Source organism: Mobula birostris, chromosome 6 (assembly GCF_030028105.1).
Source record: "Mobula birostris isolate sMobBir1 chromosome 6, sMobBir1.hap1, whole genome shotgun sequence".
Taxonomy (NCBI): Eukaryota; Metazoa; Chordata; class Chondrichthyes; order Myliobatiformes; family Myliobatidae; genus Mobula; species Mobula birostris.
The window spans coordinates 134,716,123-134,740,308 of NC_092375.1; the positions used below are offsets into that span (position 1 = coordinate 134,716,123).

The 24,186-nt window shown below is 39.9% G+C and overlaps 2 protein-coding genes across 5 annotated transcripts in view; one reads left to right on the plus strand and one right to left on the minus strand.

Moving 5' to 3' along the window:
• pofut2 (protein O-fucosyltransferase 2) overlaps positions 1 to 4,564 on the minus strand; it is a 32,286-nt gene extending 27,722 nt beyond the window's left edge. Inside the window, exons 1-3 of the mRNA XM_072262400.1 lie at positions 4,375 to 4,564; positions 1,013 to 1,263; positions 97 to 241 (exon numbers count right to left, since the gene is read on the minus strand). Of these exons, the coding sequence (XP_072118501.1) occupies positions 97 to 241; positions 1,013 to 1,263; positions 4,375 to 4,535 (557 nt within the window). The 5' untranslated portion in view covers positions 4,536 to 4,564. The remainder of the gene's footprint in view (positions 1 to 96; positions 242 to 1,012; positions 1,264 to 4,374) is intronic.
• Positions 4,565 to 4,610: 46 nt separating this feature from the next.
• The window catches only part of ube2g2 (ubiquitin-conjugating enzyme E2G 2 (UBC7 homolog, yeast)), a 70,119-nt gene continuing 50,543 nt past the window's right edge, over positions 4,611 to 24,186 (plus strand). For 2 of the 4 annotated variants that reach the window (XM_072261386.1, XM_072261383.1), the window contains exon 1: positions 23,888 to 23,923. Coding sequence is in view for 2 of the 4 variants with exons in the window: in XM_072261384.1 (XP_072117485.1) it covers positions 6,245 to 6,311; positions 23,888 to 23,923 (103 nt within the window). In the remaining 2 variants the exon portion in view is untranslated. Of the gene's footprint in view, positions 4,706 to 5,552; positions 6,312 to 23,887; positions 23,924 to 24,186 lie in introns of those variants that run through there. The other 2 variants (XM_072261385.1, XM_072261384.1) reach the window with 2 other exon arrangements.

Sequence of the window (24,186 nt, forward strand, 5' to 3'; positions counted from 1 at the left end):
CTACTAAGCACAGCAAGATAGCACTTTTACAATATTATTTCTAATAAAAAGGAAATACAACTTTAAACACAAGTTACAAGTATGCCAATCAAATACCTATAAAATCCTTGTTTGTCGTTCACATATGTAAGAGACTCAATGCAAGGCTGCTCATCCACCTTCTCTTCCCATTGGCCCTCTGTCCAGCCTTCTGCATATCCTTGCAGAACGTAAATCTGCTGTATAAATGGTCCACCTGACTCTGTGAGCAACAGAGAGATTAATTATTAAAGAGAAATTTAATTTTAAAGTTAGTAATCCAGGAACTTGCATGCTTTTAAACAAAAATATATCCCAGATTTGAGTGTAACAAAAGAAAATCTACTCCCATTTCTTGTTTTCTTAGTTAAAATAATTTCTAAATGACAACAACTTTGACGGGAGGATTATTCCAATCTGATATGTGGTTTGCATCAATTACAATATATGATTAAACATGCAGAATGGGTACATAATTGACAATGAACTTCTACACATGTAAGCACTATTTTATTTTGGCAAGCAAAAAGACATTGGAAAAAAGTAGTCAGAAATAATTTGAGTGGACAGGAGGAATAAAGGGTGCACAAATAAGTAAGGAATAAAGTGGTGACAGAGATTATAACAGACCACGGCATTGAGCTTCATTTATAGAAGGGCAAAATTGGCTGATAGGGAAATTGTGTCACAATTAGTTAGTATTTACTTGAGAGGACGTTTTAGAGATTTTGTTACTTTATCTTGAAAAAGATCTTGAAGTTGAGTGGACGTGACAAGAATTTCTAAGTATTAGTTTAAAACTGAGAGTTCTTCTTTGTTAAGAATGGATGAATGAATGAATGGTTGAAAAGAAAAAGTGATCCAACTGAAGTCTTTAAAAAACAGAGAAGCATTGATAGAGATGACAGTGCGTCATAATTTCGGCTATCTGAAGGCTGAGAACCAAACCAATAGACAAATAGAATTCCCTGAGATTCATTAAGATTCCAGATACCTGCAATGAACTCCTCATATTCAATAACAGGGATGTTCTTGTTTAGGCTGGGCACATCAAAGAATGCACTCCATGGAATGCGGACTTGTTCAAGATCTGTGCTTTGCCAGTGGTAGAGATGCCCCCAGGGAGGAAGAACCAGTACCCAAGCTTCACTCTTTAGCAGACTCTTCATCAAGGATGCCATGCGTAGATAAACATCTCGCCGAAGGTTAAATCCTTCAGGTGGATTCACATCATATAACAAATACCTAGGGACACAAAATGTTTCTATGACATTCTGCACTCCATACCTTTTTGTACACGCTCTCTGAAAACGGGTGTCAGAGCAAAAAAGAATAAAATTGACTTCATCCCTTTGAGATACTAACCAAGGTCCTGCCTGCCACTTGGATGAATGCAGAAGATCTTAGGGCATTACCTAGAAGCAGAGCCCTCCTGTACTGGGTAATATCCATTGGTCTAACAGATATCTGGTCACTATTACATTGCTGTTTGCGGACAAATTGGTTGCTGCATTTCCTTTGTCACAAATAAAATTCTACATTGACCGTAAAACTATCTGAGGCATCCAAAATAGTGAAAGTTGCCACGTACAAGTCATTTCTTTTTACAGCTTTCCTTTCCCATATCACAACTGGATCACATACGCTGTTGGTCTCTGATGGTTTTGGTGAGATGGGTTGGTGGCTGTTAAAGCAGGTGGTCCCAGGTGACTTGGAGTATAAACTTGGCAAGTCAGATACCTATAAATTATTACAGCAGAAGCTGGTATAGCCTGAAATGACAACATAAAATCCTGCAAGGAAAAATGAGGCTGTCAAAACCAACGAAATATCCCAAGGGTCTTAAAAGATCTAAAGAAAATGCTCAAAATTTGAACAAATATAGACACCAAAAGACTGATAAGAGGTTGATGTATCTATAAGGTGAGAACATGGTAGAAGGGTTCAAGGAAGGAACCTGAAAGCTTAGAGTCAAAGAAGACGAAGCCACAGCCACAAAACATGAAGCAATGAAGATTTTAAAAGTGCATGAGGTAAGACGATAAGCTACTGAGAAACTGAGGGATGGAATAGTTCTAGGTGTCTGCAGAGATTAGGGTTGGGGTTAGGAAAAAAAAGTTGAAAAGGTTGTGCAAACTGAAGAATTCACAAAATGGCAGTCAGTATGGATCAGCCCATAGAACTTAACCTTTCAATCTAACATTGAAAAAATTTTCATCAAAATCAAAAGACTTACTTTGCAAATTTGATAGTAGCAAACAGCTTGTACATTTCTATGGATGTAGATCGCTATTATTGTTCTTAGCAATATCAAAGTTTGGAGAAGTACATTTCTGTGTAGAAGATGGAAGGTTGGTCAGGAGAGATTGGTAAACTCGAGTCTGAAGGTCAAAATATCTAACAAGTGGCGTGCTAAAATCTAAGTGGTCAAATTTCTGGCCAAAGCAGAATGAAACAAATAAGAGATGGATTTGGACAAGATGAGGTTAGAGAAAACAAGGCAAGAGAAGTGATGTAGTTTTGAGAAAATGTCCAGGACAAGGCAGCAGGAAATAGTTCTAGGTGACCAAGTCTGGTGATGGGTAGAAAGTCCAGGGCTCAATCTTTCCGGTTAATATGAGCACATCGTATTTGGTGGAAGAGGCAAGATACCAATTTAAATTCAAAGTCAGGTTTATTATCATATGCACAAGTACATGTACAAACAGAATCACCATAAAACTCCTTACGATAAAGAGAAGCTGATTAGAGCCTTACATTCCTGGACAACCTTAACTAATAGTCTTAACAGTGGAGAACAAAATACAACACTAATCTAATGGTCCATCCAAAATCTGGGAAATAATGGTTTACAAATTTATTGCAAATCATTCAAATTTGCATACCTTGGACATAAGAGAGTGGAGATAGGAAGCATTCTGTGACAAAGACAGGCAGGGGACATGTGAGGAGGGGGAAGAGGGACAGTGGTTTTAGAGACAAGAACATTAAAGGGGTTTGGGTTGAAAATTAAATAAATTGCTGTTTACTTATCAAGATACAGTCAGAATGGACCCTACTAGCCCTTTGAGCCACGCCACCCAGCAGTCCCTGGATTTAATCCTAGCCTAATCACGGGACAATTTACAATGACCGATTAACCTACCAACTGGTATGCCTTTGGACTGTGGGAGGAAATCGCAGCACCTGGAGGAAACTCAGAAAGTCACAGGGAGAAGGTACAAGCTCCTTATAGGCAGAGGCAGGACTGCCTACATTTGATCTAGAGTATAGTTTTGGTCTCCTTGTTTTGATAGGGATATAATGGTCTTGGATAACAGGGTTGGCTTATGACCAAAAGCTGAGCAATCTGCATTGATATTCATTCAATTTTGGGAACATCAGAGGTGATCTGACTGAAACAAATAAGATACTGAGAAGGCTTAACAGGGTATTTCCCTCAGGCAGGAATCTAAGATTCAAAGGTATATCTTCAAAAATAGAAGTAAGCCAATTGGCTCCTTGAGTATTCTCTCCCCACTTCAAAGGATCATGGCTGACCTAATCTTGGCCTCAACTCTACCTTCCTGCTCTACCTCCATGTCTCTTGACTTTTTTTGTAATTCAAATGTCTGTCACTTTAAATTGAGACAGATAACAGAGTTTATTCTCTCAATCGCAAATCTTTAGAATGCTGCATTATTGAACATTTTTAAGATTGAGCTCAACATAATTTGGACCATGAAATAGAATGTTAAAGGATATATAAATCAGTCAAGATCAGATCAAACAAAATGATTTTGAATGGTAGAACAGATCTGAGGGGTAATTTTTTCTACTTGTGCTCCCATTTCTTATGCTCACAGAAAAATGCAACACAAAAGCAGACCCTTTGGCCCAATAAGTCTGTGCTAACCATCAAGCCCTACTTACACTAATCCTACACTCATCTTATTTTGTTGAATTTTGTTGGTGATTTTGCAGATCTGTAATTGCAGAAACATCACGTTGAGCCTGATAGCAGTTTGAAAGTTGATTATTTTTCTAAGATACAAGAAAAAAAAAGTCGAGTAGAGTATGTGGAGAGGAGAACGAATCAAGATAACTATCAGAAACACTTAATGATTCCGATCGTAGTAGAAAACCTACAAGTTTGGATGACGGGGGCAACTTGAGGGTTGAAAATCTTGGGGCCAGAGACTCAGAGCAGAGGGAGGTCAGAGAACTGCCAGGGGGATTGAGACAAAGGTCAGAAGCTAAGAAAGTGGAACTACGAGGGAATTAGACAACCTCTTTCGGATTGTTCCGCACTGTTTCAATCGAGCAACAAGAAAATACAGCCGGGCCTGGGGGACCTGCATCCATCCCCTTTATTACCTGCGCTGCTGGGCTGCAGACACGTCTCCAGGAGCTGTCTGTCCGGGGTTGAAGACTCCTCCATCTCCCGCCAGTTGAGCACGACCAAACGGCTTAACGCCCAGTAAGCAGATGAGCCAGATGTGGCAAGAGGAGAGCAGCAACGGCGGCAGTCCCGCCATTGTGGTGATGAGGGACTCAGTTGTGCACCGCTGATCATCCTCCCCAGCGGTGCCCAAACCGGAAGTGGCTACGGTGTGTCGGTGTAATTGGTCCCCGCTGTGGCGCAGTAACGGACCGTTGTTGGTGATGGCAGGAACGGCGCTGAAACGGCTGATGGCCGAGTACAAGCGTGAGTAGTGAAAGAAGGTGCTAGGATAGTGAGTGGGAAATGCACACAGGTATAGGCCACCACCATTCAAAGATCCGTGCCAGAGGCGAGGCTTTAGTAGTTGAGGGGCAATGTTGTCACGGCCTGAGTCGGGCCCATCGCTGCGGTGCGGAAGCCCCGACCATCCGCATCCCTGCCTCTGCCCCGTTACTTCACGGTTCCTCCTACTCTTTCAAGTCCTGGCACTGGATGTGTTTTCGGTTCTTGGTGTTGTACAATAATTAGCCGACACAGACTAGGGGACGTGGCTGTTGATTTGCACACAAGATCCAACAATTTTTTTCCCGATGGGTCAAGTGTATGTAGCTCGTTTCCACTCCAGTCCTGAGATGACAATTGAAGTTAACGTCATACCTAAAAACGTTGTGACGGTTTCATAAGATATTAGATGGGCAGATGGGTATTTTTGTGAGTTCTTTACTGTTTTTGCTGGGGCTTGTATATACATCCAATTCATGAGAATGGGCTCTCAATACAGTACCGTACCAAATGGTGCCCCTGTACTGGGAATTCCCAGGTCTCAGTAGAGAACATAGAAATTTACAGCACATTACAGGCCATCTGGCCCACAATGTTGTGCCGACTATGTGCCCTATTTTAGAGACAGCCTAGAATTTCCCTACCACATAGCCCTCTATTTTTCTAAGCTCCCATGTACCTATCTAAGAGGCTCTTAAAATGCTCTATTGTATCAGCTTCCACCACTGCTGCTGGCAGTGCATTCCATGCACCCACCACTCTCTGTGTGGAAAAACTTACCCCTGACATTCCCTTGGTACCTATTTCCAAGCACCTTAAAACTATGCCCCCTCGTGTTAGCCATTTCAGCCCTGGAAAAACGCCTCTGGCTATGCACACGATCAATACCCCTCATCATCTTACACACCTCGATCAGGCCACCTCTCATCCTCCATCGCTCCAAGGAGATAAGGCCAAGTACACTCAACCTATTCTCATAAGGTATGCTCTCCAATCCAGGCAACATCCTTGTAAATCTCCTCTGCACTCTCTCTATAGTATCCACTATAGAGATGTGTGTTATCTTTTACAAGGGAACTTTGAGGCCATTATTGAATCTTTTCCTTTGATTTCTTCCCATGACATGCTTGAAAAAGTTTCAGGTCAGGTGCTAGGTGTTGGGCATGTGAACAATGTATCCAGTATAACAAAGTTGATTGATGCCAGGGATATTGGCTTTCGAGACACCGTTGGCTTAACGTATCCTTCCAGTGAATTAGGATTTTATGGAGACAATGTTTACAGTGCCTGAGGCTAGAAAGCATAAAAGATGATAGGGATCACTTCTGTATTTGAGAGCTTGATTTCAAATGCCATTTTACTCGGTCAGCTGAAGGCTGTTTGGGAACTTTGAGGAGAATTTCATCAGTAAATCTCCCAAGAGATGGCTACCAAGAGCAAGTCGCTGTCCACTTTTCTGTTGGAGGATGGCGTAGACGCTGGTTGTAGGTTAGTAGAGGATTTTGCCAATGGACTATAATCATGACCGTCATCAAGGAAGGAGGCAAATACAACTCTGGTAACTACAGAAGAGTCACCTTATTATCAGGTACAGTACTGGGAAAGTCATTACCAGGGTGCTTCACGAATGCTTTCTAGCTGCTCCCCTAGTCACAATGATCATGATTTTCATTGGGCAACAGCTTGAGAAATTCAGGATTTACGTCTTTTTCAAACCTACTAAAACCTTTTAACTCCTTCATTCAAGAGGGAGTGTAGAACACTCAAATATGTCTAAATGCAAAAAATTACCATGCAAGTTGTGATCTTAATGAGTCCAGAGAAAACTGCAAGGGTTATTTATAGTCCCTTGGCATATACATCTCGCAGATACAAAAAATGAGTTTGTGAATTTGTGACTGAAGCTCCTCAGCACCAAGTTTGAGAATTTCAGCAGTCATACTATCTTTTCCCAAGGCTTTGCTGTTTCTTAATTGGCCTTTGACCTTTGTGATTTCCTTTTGTAGGGTGTGTGTCAAGGCTGGAATAACTAGTTTGCTGTAAAATGAAATTGAAGGTGAACTTATCGATGACAGTATCCACATAATTCCTTTTAGTAAATTGATGACTATGGGTTTTGTTTGTTGGTGTGCAGCTTCAGTTTTAAGGAATAAAACCAGAATACTATTGGGAGAGCATTTTGGTAGTAGTGTTCAGAAATTAGATTATGCATAGAAATGGATAAGGAGTCTTAAAATTGTCTAGTTTTACTGAACTAACATGCAGTTATAAGGTTAGACAGACATAAAAATGCTGTAGGCATATTGAGATTTTGACCAAAGTACCTCATCACAAGAAAGAAGCATGTTATTCTGAATCTAAAACCCTATTCATGTTTGTGGAGATTAAATGGAAAATAAGAAAAAATATTGGATACGTGCAATATCTAGAGTTCGTTAATGCAGAAATAGTGTATAGAAAGTGCAGAAATGAAAGTAAAATGGAGACTGGAAAAGTCGAAAGACTGTTTGGAAAAAAAGGATGAAAGAATACCCTGAATTGTTTTACAAATGCGTAAAGATCAAGAAAATAACCAAAGAACATGATCAAATATATGATATTCAAACTCAAAAAGTTGATGCAAACATAATACTTAAGGAGGATGTGTAAAATATTGGATTGGAGAAATTTTGTGAGTGAGAAGATACTAGGGGGTTTAGCATGTTTAAAAGTAGATTCCAGGGCTTGGATGGAATTCAACCCAAGTTGTTAAGACGAAGCAATGGAAGGAAATAGCACAGGTTTTGACCATCATATGCCAATTCTCCGAGGACCTGGAAGGTCACCAATCTTGCATGCTGTTGAAACAGAGAGAAAGGGATAGGCAGAGACATCAACACTAACATCAATGGTGGGAAAATTATTATTAACTATTCTCAGGATCAGTTCAAATCTTTTGGAAAAACTCATTAAGGACGATCAGCATGGCCAACTACAAAGATATTGCATGACTAATGATTGAGTATATTTTGAAGTGGGTCCTTGATAGTGCAATTGATTTTGAATCTTTGGCAAGATTTCACGTGTCAGAGTGGTGAGTAACCCTTTTGAAAGCCTTTGGAATATAAAGGACAGCGACAAATTGAATCCAAAATTGGCTCACTGGCAGAAATAGATAATAACAGTAGCATTGTTGCTGGAAGTCTGATTCGTAGGGTTTTATTGGGCTCAATGTTTGGTCATTTCAGGATTTAGACTAACAGAAATCATGATTAATATTATAGTAATTATAAAAGGAATAGTGTGATTGATAGTTGCAAACTAAAGCTATCAATGGAGTTGTCAGGTGGCCAGAAAAGTACATGGTGGAATTCATATCAGGGAAACCCATGGTGATGTATTTGGTTAGGACAGCAAAGAAGGGAATATTCATTCAACGTAAGGTGTTGAGATTAGAGAAACAGAGAGGCCTTGTAGAACATGATCATGAGAAGCAAAGATAGTTTTAAAAACTGTTTTCTGAGTACTTTATCAGGACTGTCACAGAGACTGCTGAGTGAGCCTCCAGGTGGCTATGGATCAAGAAGTGTGACCTGTGGACCAATGCTGCCAGGGCCTGATTAACCATGGCTGGGTGGTTTGGTCAAGAGTACCTGATGTTGAAAGACCCAAAACACCCGATGACCCCAGGTTACATCACTGATGATGAGTCCCAGCACATCCTAGGGTGAACCTCAGCATCATGAGCAGACTACTACTACTACGCCGACTCAGGCCTAGGGAGCTGGCGTCGGGCAAAAGGCAAGGCATCATGAGCAGAGACATCGAGTATAAGCTGGGAAGTTTTACAGGAATTTTATAAAAATGCAGCTAGAATCCAGCATGATTCTAGTTACTAAATTACAGGAAGGAAGCAAGAGAGTCTGGTGGAAATGAATGAAATTACTGGAGAGTTTCAGTGATGAGGAAATAATTAGATAGATTGTTTTGCCTTTGTTTTCAAACACATGAAGTTACAGGGGGATTTAATTAAAGTGCATAGAAAAGGGATCATTGATTGAGGGTGTAGGTTTAAGTTAGTTGGAAGGATGATGTGAGGTGAGCTGAAGGAACATGATTTCAACTGAGGCTGTTCTGATGGCATCTGGAATGGCTTTGAAAATGTTGTAGAGGCAGAAACCCTAGTTTCATATGAACTCTCCAGCGCAAAGCATGTTGTTGAACACAAAGATGAAACTGCACCTAATGGATTTCTGAAATTAAAAAAAAACAGGAAATGTTGGAAACACTCAGCAGGTCAGTAGCCTCAGAGAATTGGTCACCTAAAGTCTGAAACCGGTATAAGTTATGTCTCATGTAAGTTAAGTTTATGTTAACTTGTGTTCGTTCTCATCGTGTAACGTGGCACACTGCTGCTACTGCAAAAAGATAATATTCATGGCAGCTCGTGGATGCCTGGTTTTGAAGGTTCAGCATCATGTGCTGGACAGGTGCATCAGTTAATGAGAAGAATGGTCTGGCCGTGACGCAGTGAAGAATTCTCTACACTGGAAATTTTCTTTTTATTTGATTAAATAGGACTACAATTTAGACTATTTTGGTTATATGATGAACTAACTATCTGGATTATCTGCTTTAGTCTCAAATGTAACTTGAAGCATTTCTGACTTGGCTACTACTTGTAAAACTGGCACTGCAGATTATGATATTGTACTTGAAGCACTGTTAGTTGGTGAGGTGGAATAAGTAAATGATTGTGTGCAAAATGCTCAACCTACCAGAGTGAGAGGTGGAAACTGATATCTGCAGGGACTTTGTAGGTGATTGGTGACCTGACTTGGGGAAAATCCAACTTTATGCAAATTCACCCATATTTTAAAGTGTATTTCTGGGTAAAAGGTTTCATGCTGTTAATTTATGACTTGGTGCAATATATTATTCCATTGGTTTAATTATGTTTAGTTTTAGGGGGTTATTAACTGAAATAAAAGAATTTTGGCAAAATACATAGAGCAATGTGATGTGGGTCACTAGAAAATAAACATTTCTCATTTGCAGTAGAATTGTCTTACGAACAGTTCTTATCAGAGCCCTCTTATGTGACCTGGTGACTGTATGAGGTATCACTCACAATGAGAGATAATGTTATTTTGAATATTATTGAGAATGACTAGTGAGGTGGTCAGCTCGGTCAGAATGTTTCATGATAAATTCGCTTGCTGAAAGGATGATTGAAGCAAACTCACTTGTGGCATTTAGAAAATTAATGAAAGTAAATTTCGGGAGAAAAAGGCTTTGTAGAATATAAGGACAATCTTGGAAATCGTATTAATTATAAAGGAATACTAAGGCACTCAAAGGGGTATAGGGAAGATAATACTAGAAATACTGGCATATGTGTATCAGGAAGTGTGAAGAGATTGGGTTGTTTTACCCTTGACAAATGAAGGTTAACAGTTGGTCTATTAAATGTCTTTGAATGTTTTAAGTTAAATGTTTTGTCAATGAATGCAGAGAGCATGTTCCATTTGACGGAATCAGAGGCTATAATTAATGATTATCTTGAAAAGAATTTTGAAGATGTTTCTTTAACCCAAGAGTGTGGTAGCAAGTTCCACATTCTCGCCAGTGTGAGTGAAATAAATAAATAGTACAGTTGCATTTAAGGGAAGGATGGACTGCAGTGAAGGGACCAGAGTTAAACTAATAAATTTGGATGAGGAAAGATAAAAATGGTTGTTGCATAAGAGGGCATTTGACATATTTTGTAGCTCTATGTAAGAGCAAACTACTCCTACTCATCTTTCCACAGCTGTGAATATCTTTCCCTTCATATAATCATCCACCTCTATTGTGAATATGCCTAACTCTGCTATATTCACCTGGCAACACATTCCAGACCCAACCACTCACTGTATTTGTTTATAAAAATGGTCTTTGGTTCTTTGGTCAATCATCTTCATTCAGTGTCACCCACTTTATGACCCTGTTACCCATGGGAACAGCTTCACATAAACTACTGTCTAAACCCTTCATTAATAAGTACTCCATCAGATCTCTTTGCCGACTTTTCTACTCCAGAAGAATAGCCTTGGCATCTCCATGACATCCTTGTAACTGGTGTCCCTCATCGATAGAATTGGTTGAGCAAATATTTTCTGTATGCTCTCTAAAGTTTTTTGTGTGTTTCCAAATGTGTGAGGCTAGAACTGGACAAAATAGTCCAATTATGGCAGAACCAGAGTTTTATATAGGTTTGTCATGACTTCCTTGTTTTCTTTCTTCTGTATATAAATCCCAGGATTCCATATTCTCTTAACCTGCCCTGCCATTTCAGCTAATAATCAACCTAAACCATCCAGGTCCTTACTCCTTTTATAATTGTGCTTCTGTTTAAGATGTGTTTTATTCTTCCTACCAGAATGTAATGCTTTGTCTCTCAGCATTAACTTCCATTCACTGGGCTGTCTCACAAGCCTGCTTGTATCATTTTGAAGTCTATCACTTAACCTCCTCACAGTTCACTCCAACTCTATGTTTTGCATCTTTTGCAAATTTGTACATTGTGCCTTGTACACCCAAGTTCAAGTTATTAACATGTATCAATGAAAGCAGTTGTTTAACTGACCCTTGAAAATACCATTGTTCATTCCTCTTTTACTACTACTGTTTTGATTCCCCTTAGTTTATAAGATCGCCCTTATAAAAAGCTAAGGTTATTTTGGTTCCTGTGCTGTAATAATTATGGAAACAATAAAGGGAAAGAAGTATGGAAATACATACATTTGAAAGGAGCATCATTTTAAAATTTTGAGCATTTGAGATCCTGTTGAGGACTATCTGAGCATTTTAGGTCCTTGTATCAATAGGTTTGCCTCAAATTTTCATTCAAGTCATGTGTGACGTCCTATTTTTAACGGTCCTCTCCTTTCACATAACACTTTCTGAGGAATGCAGTTTTGTGTTTCTCTGTGCTTTTTTTGTATTTATAGTTGCAGAAGATACTCTTAATTGCTATTCAATTGGATGTATACTCTGGGAACTGAAATGATTAGTAGTCAACCTCGGGGAGGGGATCTGGCATCTCAAGGCTACCATGCGCATCACAATCTTATGAGCTGGCAAGTTACTTTTAATTTCAGCCAAAAAATTGAAGTGACAGTTTCCTAAAGCTCAAGTTACACCGTGTTAGTACAGATTGAGTATCCCTTATCTGAAATGCTTGGGGGCTGGAAGTGTTTCGGTTTTCAGATTTTGGAATATTTGCATCTATATAATGAGATACCTTGGTGTGGGACCCAAGTGTAAGCAATAAATCCATTTACATCACATACAGGCAGTCCCCGGGTTACGAATGAGATTCATTCCTAAGTCTGTCTTTAAGTCAAATTTGTAGGTAAGTCAGAACAGGTGCATACAGTTCTTATTTAGCGTCAGTTAATCAAATGTTTGTCTTAGTATATAGTATATATTTTACCTTTCTATGCATATAAAACACTTCCTCCTCAATGATACCCTCCCTCCTCAATAATTTTTTTCAACATTTCAGGAAAATCACTCGCATCACTTAAATCGGCACTCGCTGCTTCATCTTGCACTTTGAACCAACCCCTACTCGCAACAAATTCTTCATCACAATCACCTTCACTTGCTGCACGTGCACCTTTTAAATCATTGAAAAGGCTTTGAGCCTTTTCTTGCACTATAGTAAAGCTAATAGGTATATTACGCTGATTTTGATCGTCCAACCAAATTATCAATAGCTTTTCCATTTCAATAATTAAACCACTGCGTTGCTTAGTAATAATTGTAGCTTTCATCAGGGCAGGGCCTTTCACATGCTCCATTATTCTCACTTTATCCTTTAAAATTGTTCCGATCGTTGACCGACTGTAGCCTAATGCTTTTCCAATGACCGATGGCGTTTCACCTCTTTCCGCTTTATTTTCAATCGTGATTGTTGTCCCTTTCTTTGATGCATCACTTGCACTTGCATCGGATTTACGCTTTGGAGGCATGGTTATAAGGGTAAATAAGAGAAAAATTTAAGCCGAATACAAAGTTACACACTCAACACGGTGTTAACGGCAACGTGATCTGACTTAACTCAACTTTTTAATATAATAAGCTTTATGGCAGTCCGTTTGTAAGTACAAGTTGTCCATAAGTCAGGCGTTCGTAACCCTGGGATTGCCTGTATACAGTTTATGGTGCAAAGCTCAGTCAGAACACAGTCTGACATGATGGAGTTGGGTCCTCCAGACTGTTGGAGTTGAATGATTGCCACTGACTATCTATAACTAGGTTCCAGTGCTGTGATTGGCTTCATATCTGCCATCGATTTTAAATGACTGCCCATTCAACAGCAACTACAATGGGGGGCAGCAACTACAATGGGGGGGCAGTTAGTTTTATATTTTTTAATGATTTTCTGCACAAAGCAATTACTTCCAATTTTCAGGTTGTTGTGATAGACCTTTGCTTGTTTCACGATCAGCATACCATTAAGCGGCATATGTTCACTGTGATGCTGATGAATCCGCTCTTTCAATACATGATCAAGAGCTTCATTTTTCACTTTATGCAGTGATTTTCTATTTTTCATTAACTTCTGTTCATTGGATATGTGAGGTCACTTCTCAGAACTGTCTGTGGGGCATCGCCTGGCAGTCTTAGCAGCACCTTGTGGAATTTTCCTTTTGTGATGTCATGTCAGCACTTAAAAAAAATCTCAGATTTTGGAATTTCAGATGAGTGGTACTCAACCTGTACTGTGTGATTAGTTGATTTCCTATGGGAATCTGCCCTGCAGAAACTGTATCAAGCAAAGAACAGGAATGATCAGTTTATGTGGAAGATGGAGTGGATAATCCTATTGCATGTCATTCTTGTGGTAAGAACTTTCTATCACCAGAGGGTGGTGTTGTACTTATTTGGCTTGGTGCTTGTCATGTCAAGGTTGCTATTGATATAAGGCATCTTTTGTATTTTAGGTGAAACGCATTTGTAACATGTTGCACTATCCTTCTCTTATACTCTAATCAATTGTGCTTCTTATTACTGTGGCAGCTGGGCCTGTAAAGTTATTTGCTATCAGATAGAAATTATATTAAACTTGCAAGTGTGAGAGAGTAAAACATCCTTCCCTATCTCTTATAGCTGTCGCTGAAAGGAGCAGATCATAAGTGTCAAGGTTTGCCTGGCACTTACCAGCCTTATCCTTCCCACCCTCCCCCCATCTTCTTTATAGGGCCCCTGCCCCCTCCCTCTTCAGTCCTGATGAAGGGTCTCGGCCCGAAATGTTAACTGTTCATTTCCACGGATGCTGTCCGACCTGCTGAGTTCCTCCAGCGTTTTGTGCGTGAAGGTTTGCCTAGCTGCCTTGTTTTGTGTTTGATGAGGTTTGCCTTTGAAAGCTCACCCAGAAAATCATGAGGCATGGGGTCCATGGAAACTTGATGCATGGATTCAGAATCGGCTTGCCCACAGAAAGCACAGGGTGGTAGTAGATGGACGGTATTCTGCCTGGAGATTGGTGACCAGTGGTGTTCTACAGGGATCAGTTCTGGTATCCCTGCTCGTTGTAAATTTTATAAATGACTTGGATGAAGTGGAAGGTGGGTTAGTAAGTTTTCAGTTATCACGAAGGTTGGAGGTGTTGTCGATAGTGTAGAAAGTTGTTGTAGTTTACAAAAGGATGTAGACAGGATACAGAGTTGAGCAGAGAAGTGACAGATGGAGTTCCATCTGGAAAAGTGTGAACTGACACACTTCGGCAGATTGAACTGGAAGGCAGAGCCCAAGGTTAATGGCAGGATTCTTGGCAGTATGGAGGAACAGTGTGGAGTCCAAGTACATTTTGATAGGGTGGAGAGATAGGTGTATGTTGCATTGGCTGTCATTAGAAGGGGGACTGAGTTGAAGAGCCTCAAGGTAATTTTGCTGCTCTATAAAACTCAGTTAGACAGCACTTGGAGTATGGTGTTCATGTCTGGTCACCTCATGAAAGGTAGGGTGTGGAAGCTTCAGAGAGGGTACAGAGATTTACCAGGACACTGCCTGAATTAACGAACATGTCTTATGCGGAAATGTTGAGCCAGCAAGGGCTCTTCTGTTTGGAGTGAAGAAGAACGAGGGCAAATTGAGAGAGCGGATACAATTACAGAAGGCATATCTACAAAAGATAGGGTGGACAGCCAGCACCTTTTTCCCAGAGTGGTAATGGTCACTACCAGAGGACGTGTTTAAAGTGAGTGGGAGAAGGGTTAGGGGAGATGTCAGAGGTGGATACGGTTGAGGTGCCATTCTGAACTTGCTTCTACATTGCTGATGGGTAACGGATTGCATCGTTTGAACAGCAACAGCGAAGGAATCGTGTGAGATTTCAGTGCAGCATCTGTGCTTCAAAAGTTTGTAGTTGGAGCATTACATTTTTGCTGTCATGGCAGAATTCCCTGACTTTGTTGGCAATAGGCCAGCTGACGTGTTTTCCCACAGTGGTAATTCATCTGCCTGCCTATATTTTAGCAAGCATTTAATGAGTAATACCACAATTTGAGACTGGAGTTTGATTTCCAATCCCACACTGCTAGTTTAGCTATTATACTGATTGCTCAGATAAAGTTTCATCTTCGCTGTGAATGCTGACAGATTGTTTCTTGGAACTCCTGAGAACCATACAGTCTCCAGTAGTCATAGGCTTCGGTTTTGCTAAAGATCTTGTGGTAATGGAATACAGGTTCCAAGATATGGCTGTGGGAAAAACACCATATAGTTAGAAATATTTTGCCAGCACTGACATTGCTTAAAATACTGGATTTGATACAGATATTGTTATTACTTAAACATAGAGAATGATTGTAATTAATTTGCATAAACATTAGTAATGTCGTTAATTTCATACTAAATTTATTTCCGTTGAGAAGATTCTTGATGTACATTATTAAATCACAGAGAGAAAAACAGTTAATGCTTCACATCAGTAATCTTTCATCACATCAAGGAAAGGTTAGAAAGCAAGCAAGCTTGCAGTTAGTTGGATGGAGACAAATACAAATACTGGTATTAGCTGAGAGAAGATGGAGAAGGTTTGTTAATTGTCTCAAGGAGATGCAGACATCCCACCTCTCCCAGAAGTTCTGGGAGTCTCCCGCATGTCGATAGTGGCTCCCTGATGCTCGGAAATTATATACAATATCCCGGAAATCGATTTTTTTGAGAGGGAGAGAGAGAGGGAGAGCAAGCATCCTGATTGGTCTCTCTTTGTGCTAAGAGTGCTCCCCAACCACCGGGCCACGAGGAAACAATATGAATTGGCGATATGAAACGATATGAGTCAGCTGCACCTTTCCTCATTTCCTGTCACGCACTGTTGAATTTACGCACCTGAGGTCATCAGTGACCCAAGACGTGTAAAGGAATGGGTCCGTGACCCATTTGTGAATGTCTCCGGTGAATCATCCATGTCTGTGCGGGAAAAAGATCAACTCCTCGAGCTTGGCAATGATGGTGGGCTGAAAAATATGTTTGACATAACATCTCTGCCAGCATTCTGGATCATAGTCAAGGCTGAATATCCTGAGATAGCCACGAAAGCACTGAAAACATTGCTTCCATTTCCAACATGTTTCTGCAAAGCGAAGTTTTCTGCAATGAATGCAACGAAAACTAAATTGCAGAATAGACTGGACATAAGGAACCCCCTTCGAGTATCGCTGTCTCCCACCACCCCTCGATGGGACCGTCTTGTTACAGGAAAACAAGCCCAGGGCTCCCACTGATTCAGCGATATTGGTGTGTTGCAATGATTTTATATGTTCATACGGGGAAAATATGTGCTGTGTGTTTAATATCCAAACGTTACTTAAAATGCTATGATGCTATTGACTTATAAGTGACTTATAACTCAGTTGTCCCCAACCTCCAGGCTGAGAAGAATACAGCGGTGGCCGGAACGCACCCAGCACATCTTTAAGAACAAAGCCAGAATAAACATGCTAATTGATTAGGTGCCGCCCGGCGCGTAAATGTCAGCCCAGATCAGAGGCGATTGCTGATTGCATCGTCTCTGATCTGGGCCGACATTTACGTGCCAGGCGGCACCTAATCAATTAGCTTGTTTATTTCAGCTTTTTTCTTAAAGATGTACTGGGTGCGCTCTGGCCCCCGCTGTACCGCTGCATTCTTCACGGCCCAGAGGTTTAGGACCACTGTTATAATTGACTTACCACTACATTCATGCGAGGAAAATATGCGCTGTGTGTTTAATATTAAATTCATTAGATAAACCCCTTTAGAAATGAAATTGAGTGTATTAGGCACTTGCAAGTGACTTATAGTTGACTTATCACCTATATTCTGGTCATGTTTAACACCCCCCCTCCCTGGGGTCAGCCGGTCCACGGTGCAAAAAAGGTTGGGGACCCCTGATTTAAACTAGCTGGCTAGCTGCCAAGGAGCTACGCTATTGATGTCCTACGTGATGAGGCCAAACTCCCTGTAGACTTGCTTAAAGTTGTAATAGAATAAGCATGATACTATAATATTTTATAAGTACATATTTTAATGTCACATTTGCTGCATATAGCCAACTTGGTTTACAGATTAGACCAAATCACTAAACAAAGTATTACATACACCCTTGGAGGTCAACGGGGGGGGGGGGGTAATATGGGGATGCGGGGGACAGGGGTGCTACCTCCCTGAAATGAGTTTTTGCAGGGTGGGATGTCTGGAGATGTAAATAGAAAAATCCCAAACATTCCTTACAGGTGAAGCAGCAATGCTGTTCTACAGTGAAGAAAACTGATGCAGATTGCGTGACACCTCTGCAAGGGTAATCTTGAGGTCCCACTCCCATTCTGATCTTTCTTTGCCCCTGTCACTGTTCTAATTGACCTGTTTGTGTAATCTGTTCTCTTGATAGCCACAAAGTTCCCTTTGTTGTTTCTATCTTTCATCTTTCTCTGCAATGTAACGTACCACTTTCTAGCTTCTCTGGGAACTCATGTGAAGCAATTAAACTCACCTTCTCACTCCATATAAGCTGCCTGACCTGCTGTATACTTTTAGCATTTTCTGTTTTATTTCAGGTTTCTGTTGATTTTTCTTCATTACAGGTGATTTACAATCTTGTGTAAATTTGCCTGTTTGTCTAAATTTGTGGTACTTGTGAGCTATAAGACATGTTGGACTTGGTCATTATTACTTCATTTATCTTTTCTGTATTTTCGTTAATTTAAAATGAAATGTACTGGAAATTGGAATGATGGGAGCGGCATTATGAGTTTTTTGTACTTTCTGGATTTGTTGAATAATTAACAATTTTTAAATTACACTGGAATAGTCTTCATTTTCTAGAATAGTTAAAACGTGTACATTCAGAGCTCTGCAACACAATACATTCTGCATTCAATGGTTTGAATGTTTTCTGACTGGACAAATTGTTCTTCTGTCCCAGGTTCATCAGAATCCTCATTGTGGCAGCTATTTATGTACTCTTTCCCCTTTTGACTTTATGATAAAATTAAGTAACTGAAAAGGATGTTGTGTGTCAGAAAAATGGATGGAGCAATTTAATGACACACTTTGTTTTCAATTGACTATCTTTATAACTTGGGACTGGAAGTTGAATAGGTTGTTCACAGACTGCATAGCCTTTACTGAAGATTCAGGCACTGTCAGCTTACTGTATTTTGAAGGATATACAGTTGTAAGGAAAAATTTGTGAACCCTTCACAATTATCTGATTTTCTGCATTAATTACTCATTAAAAGAGGTCTGATCTTCATCTAAGTCACAATAATAGGCAAACACAATCTGCCTAAACTAATAATACACAAACAATTGTACTTTTCACGTCTTTATTCAACACATTGTTTAATCATTCATCATCCAGGCTGGAAAAAGTATGTGAACCCTTATATTTAATAACTGGCAGAACTTCCTTTAGTAGCAATAATCTCCACGAAATGTTTCCTGTAGCTGCTGATCAGACTTGCACAATGACGAGGAGGAATTTTAGATCATTACTCCATAAAAAATTGTTTCAGTTCATCAATATTTCTGAGATACATTGCATGAACAGCCCTCTTCAGGTCATGTCACTGCATCTCAGTTGGGTTAAGGTCTGAATTCTGACTTGGGCATTCCAAAACACAAATTTTCTTCTTTTTAAACTATTCTGTTGTTGACTTACTCTTGTGTTTTGGATCATTGTCTTGTTGTAACATCCAACTTCTATTAAGCTTCTGGTGATGGACTGCTGCCCTGACATTAACCTGTAAAATGTCTCGATACAATTTTGAACTCATTATTCCCTCAATTGCAAACTGACCAGGTCCTGAGGCAGCAAAGCAGCCCCAAACGGTGATGCTCCTTCCACCGTGCTTCACAGTTGGAATGAGGTTTTGGTGTTGGTGTGCAGTGCCCTTTTCCCTCCAAGCATAGTGCTGTGCATTTCTGCCAAAAAGTTCAACTTTTGTCTAATCTGTCTGCAGAACATTGTCTGGAAGTGTTGCGGAACATCCAGGTGATCTTTTGAAAATTGAGAAGTGCAGCAATTTTTTTTTGGAGAGCAATGTTTCCTCCATGATGTCCTTCCATGAACACCATTCGTGTTCAGTTTTTTTTAATATAGTGGACACATGAACAGAAACTTTAGCAAGTTCTAGAGATTTCTGCAGGATTTTTACTGTACCCTTGGGGTCCTTTTCACCACCTTCGACATTGCACGTGGTGCTCTTGGTGTGATTTTTGCAGGACGTCCGCTCCTCAGGAGAGTAGCAACAGTACTGAATTTCCTCGATTTGTAGACAGTTTCTCTTACTGTGGACTGATGAACACTCAGATCTTCAGGAATGCTTTTGTAGCCTTTTCCAGCTTCATTCATCTCTACAATTCTTCTTCTCAGGTCCTCTGAAAGTTGTTTTGATCAACATAAACAGATTTTTCTTGAAGAGCAGGCTCTATCAGTAACCTGACTTTGTGTCTACAACCCACATCTCCAATCTCATTTCATTGACTGGAACGCCTGACTCAAAATAGCTTTTGTAGAAGGCACTACCCAAGGGGTTTACATACTTTTTTGAACCCAGACTGTGATTGTTAAAATGGTGTACTCAGTATTGATGGAAAGAAGTACAATTGTTTGTTTGTTATTAGTTTAGGCAGATTATTGTGACAAATCAGACCATGTTTTATGAGTAATTAATGCAGAAAACCAGGTAATTGTAAAGGGTTCTCAAACTTTATTTTGCAACTATATACTGAAAAATTTCTCATCTGGCTTTCACAAAACTGCTTACACTTCACTTTGATTGACATTTCTTTCCCATTCCATTGGCATGTGAAAAAGAATAATAATCAGTGTTTTTCCAGAATATGTATGTAACAGGTTAGATATTTCTCCCCCATCCTTTGAAGTGAAGAAATGATGTGACTTAATTTAAGAATAACTTGCTGCCTGTAGTGACAAAGCTCCAGTATTTTAATTTTTTCCCCTTCTGGGCAGAGCAAGAAAATGGCCTAGAAAGAACTTAAATCTCATTATTAAATAGGTTCTTGCATTGTTAAATATTGATCCTAGCCCTCTTGTAGTGAGATTAATTAATAATTACAGTATGACGGTAGCAATCTTTTGGAACTAATGGAGAAGAAGGTAAGATGCTGTTCCCAAATTTAAAGTGCCTTAAAGGATGCAGAGAGCTATGCCTCACAAAGTGAAAAGATATAAAGAAAGTTTCTATTGATTCTGATGGATTTAGTATTTTGAAGGTGTGAAAATATTAAGAACAGGTCATCTTTTCGCATCAATATCTTTTTGATTGCATTGTAAATTGAGTTTGTTTTAAGAAGGGTGCCTTAAAATTCATAAGTTCTGAGTACAATGTTTATGATTTGATATCCAAAAACAAAATATTATAAATCCTGGAAATCTGAAAAGGAGTCATCTCTGGACTGAGATGAAGTGCCTTGACCTGAAGCATTGTTCTCCTTTTCCCTCTATGGATGCAGTTTCATTCTCCAAGTTCCTCCTGTGGTTTTTATTACTCCTTCCCCCAGGAGAATAGAGAGTCATTGTAATTCGCTGGTCAGGAGAGCTGTGTAAGTTCTATCATTTAGTATAATTGGGACTGAAGTCAAAAACTGTTCAGGTATGAAGGGAATCTAGTGATACGGGTTTAGTGCATGAAAGTGGCTCTGAAATATAAGCTGTAGCATAGCCTTATTGAAGAGCAGAACAAGCATGAGGGGCTGCATGGCCACTTTGTATTCCATGTGCTCTCAGTTCTAGTATTTGTACTCACAATTCCTCGACCTGCCATCTATTGTTCGCAGATGCCTTTGCCACTTGCTTTGACGTTCATCACTCCTTTTTCTCATTCATTCTTTCCTCCCTCTTCTGTTCTCTGCATCTTGTTACTTATCTCTTCCAAATTCTGATGAAAGGTTATCAATCTGAAATGTTAATCTCTTATTCCCCTCTTATTAATTATGCATGGTGTGTACAATGATTTTTTTTAACCTTTTGATATACTTGAACTTGAAAACTTGAAAAAGGTGCAAGAAATAGATTTAGTAGAACCAGCTGCCGGTTTATCTAGAACCAAAAAAAACATTGTGGCACCCAACAAAGCCTGTACTGATTAACTGTTTTTTTTCTCTTTTTTTTCTTTTTTCTTTTTCTTTTCATTCCCTTTTTATAGCACTATATCTGTGTGTGTGGATTATATATATCTACAAATTACTGTAAGATGTATATATTTTATTTTAATTTGTAGTTTTTTCTATTATGTATTGCAAAGCAATGAATTTCCCGACATGTGCCAGTGATATTAAATTTGATTCTGAACTGTCTTCGTAATCTTGTTTCCATTCTTGCCTTATTTCACTGCAGCTTAGCTCTCTAGAACTTCATAAGGTAGCCATTACTTAGTTCAAATAGAAAAAGTAACCTCTTAAGCCAGGTTCAGAAGTTGCAAAATGGTTTTGCTTTAGGATCTGTTATGTAGGAAATACGGTTGAAATCATGTTTGCATAAGTAAGCACAGAGTGGTAGATGTGTGGAACTTGCTGCCAGGGGGAGGTGCTGGATGCAGATACAATAGCAATGTTTAAGTGGCAATTAGACAGATAATTGAACAGATGAGGAGTAGAGGGATATGGACCATGTACAGGCAGATGTGCAATATAAATTGGTATCATGGTTGGCACATACAAAGCCAGATGGCCTGTTCCTGTGCTGTGCCATGGTGGACTTTGTCCTATGCTCATGTGAGTGAGTTAGGATGAATCCGGTTTCACAATCAATAACGCCAGGGCCGCAAGGCTTTCGTTGTCAAGGTTGTTGTTCCTTGCACACTTTGAAGATCTATTACATCAGTTGAGCAATTAAACGATTAAAAATAGCTCAAACTTAATGTAATTAAACATTAATGCTAATCCAATAATTTACAATAATCTAACTTGCATTTCTTTTCCTTGAAACCATTGCTGTAATTTAGATTTTATTTATTTAGCAATACAGCACGGAGTAAGCCTTTTTGGCACTTCCAGCCACGCCGCTCAGCAAACCCCAACAATCCTGATTTAATCCTAACTTAATTATGGGACAATTTACAATGACCAGTTGACCTACTCAGTGCGTCTTTGGACTGTGGGAGGAAACCAGAGTACCCAAGGAAAACCCTCGCATTCTACGGGAGGGATGTACAGACTCCTTATGGAGGAGGCTGGGATTAAGCTTGGAGCTCCAACACGCCGAGCTGTAAAAACATTGTGCTAACTGCTCTGCCACCGTGGCAGTGTTTTCCATAAGGAAGTAAAGGGCAGTATTCCACAAATGACCAGGAGTAACTGCTGTATCATAAAGGCTGTATTTCATTGGGTGTAGGGCAATAAGAAGACCTGGTAAAAATAAATTCAGTGGGACACCAGAAGAGAATACTCTGAAGGTTAGAGTCATATCTGGCACATGAGAATATGGTTATGGTTGTGATTGTAGAATGTCTGTCGTCCCAGCTCCTCAGGTGACTTTGTATCACGATATCTGAAGTGGGGATTTTCATTAGTAATTGAACAATATTAATTTTTATCAGAACTCTATGGTGGATGAATTCTTCCATGCCTTTCAGGTATTGGCTGAGAAGTGGTGGGAAGTATTTGCCTCAAAAGTTGCAGGCAACTGCTGCAAGAACAACTGACAATCTGTTGGAAAATCAAAAAGATTGCAGATGCTGGAAATGCCAAAATAAAAAAAACACAAAAGAGCTGGTGCTGCTCAACAGGGCAGGCACTTTTTTTGGGGCAGAGGGGCAGTGTTCATGTTTCAAGTTGATGATTTGAAGAAAATAGTGTTCTTTTGTCTCCTGTGGTTTGGCTGGATGCGAATGGAATGATTTGACATCAAAGCCAGTTCATAGCACCTTTCATTACGCCAGGAGATTCCAAAGGACTTTACATTTGAAAGTAAGAAGGCATGGTAGCATAGTGGTTGGTGTAAAGCTGATACAGTGCCAGCAAATCTGAGTTCAGTTCCCACAGCTGTCGCTGAGGAGTTTGTACATTCTCCCCTTGACTGCATGGGTTTGCTGCTTTCAGAGGTGTAAAGGTCAGTAGGTTAACTGGCCACTTGGCTGTAATTGGGCAGCCCAGGCTATTTGGGCCAGAAGGTCCTGTAACCTCACTGTATGCTTAAATAAATGAATATTGAAGCAAAGCAGGAGGCTCCCCTGATAGACATTCTTCCTCCAACAAACATGACAAATGACAAAGCTTTACTGGGAAATTGATGCAGAATGATTGTTATGCAAGTTAATAGTGTACTCAGGCCATTCATAGTGTCTGAATGAAACAAATGCATTGTGATATAAATGAACGTCTCTACCCCCACCCTCCCTGTAAAACGAATAAAACATCAGTGACTGTCTTAAACCATCACTGATTTATAACGAGCTTCAGACTGGATGAAAGTGCCACGTAAAAATAATTTTTCATTTGCAGATATTGTAGGTAGAACATTGCATTTAGCCTCTGACTTGCAATACGGTGGGAACCTGCTGATGGGCTTCTATTTTATGCAATTTGCCTAGTCTCTCATTTTTCTTTAGTCCTGGGTGTGTAACTTGTGTAGCAGCTTTGTTAGCACAGTGATTCTATAAGTAATCCATCTATGTTGCTTTGCAGAATTAACACTGAATCCTCCTGAAGGAATTGTTGCAGGTAAGTAATCCCACATTATACAGCTTTCAGTATTCCCCTCCCCCCCATAAGTATGCAAAAGATATTTGGAACTCAGTTGACTGTTGTCCTCCTCACCGGTAGAAGTTGTGGGTTTGAGAGGTGCTTTTATAGAACCCTGGGCGGGTAACTGCACATCATTTTGTGGATAGACACGCTGCAGACACTGTGTCAGACCAGGGAGAGCATTCCATCACTCTCCTGATGTGTGTAAATAGTAGCAAGGCTTTGCAGTGTCAAGAGAT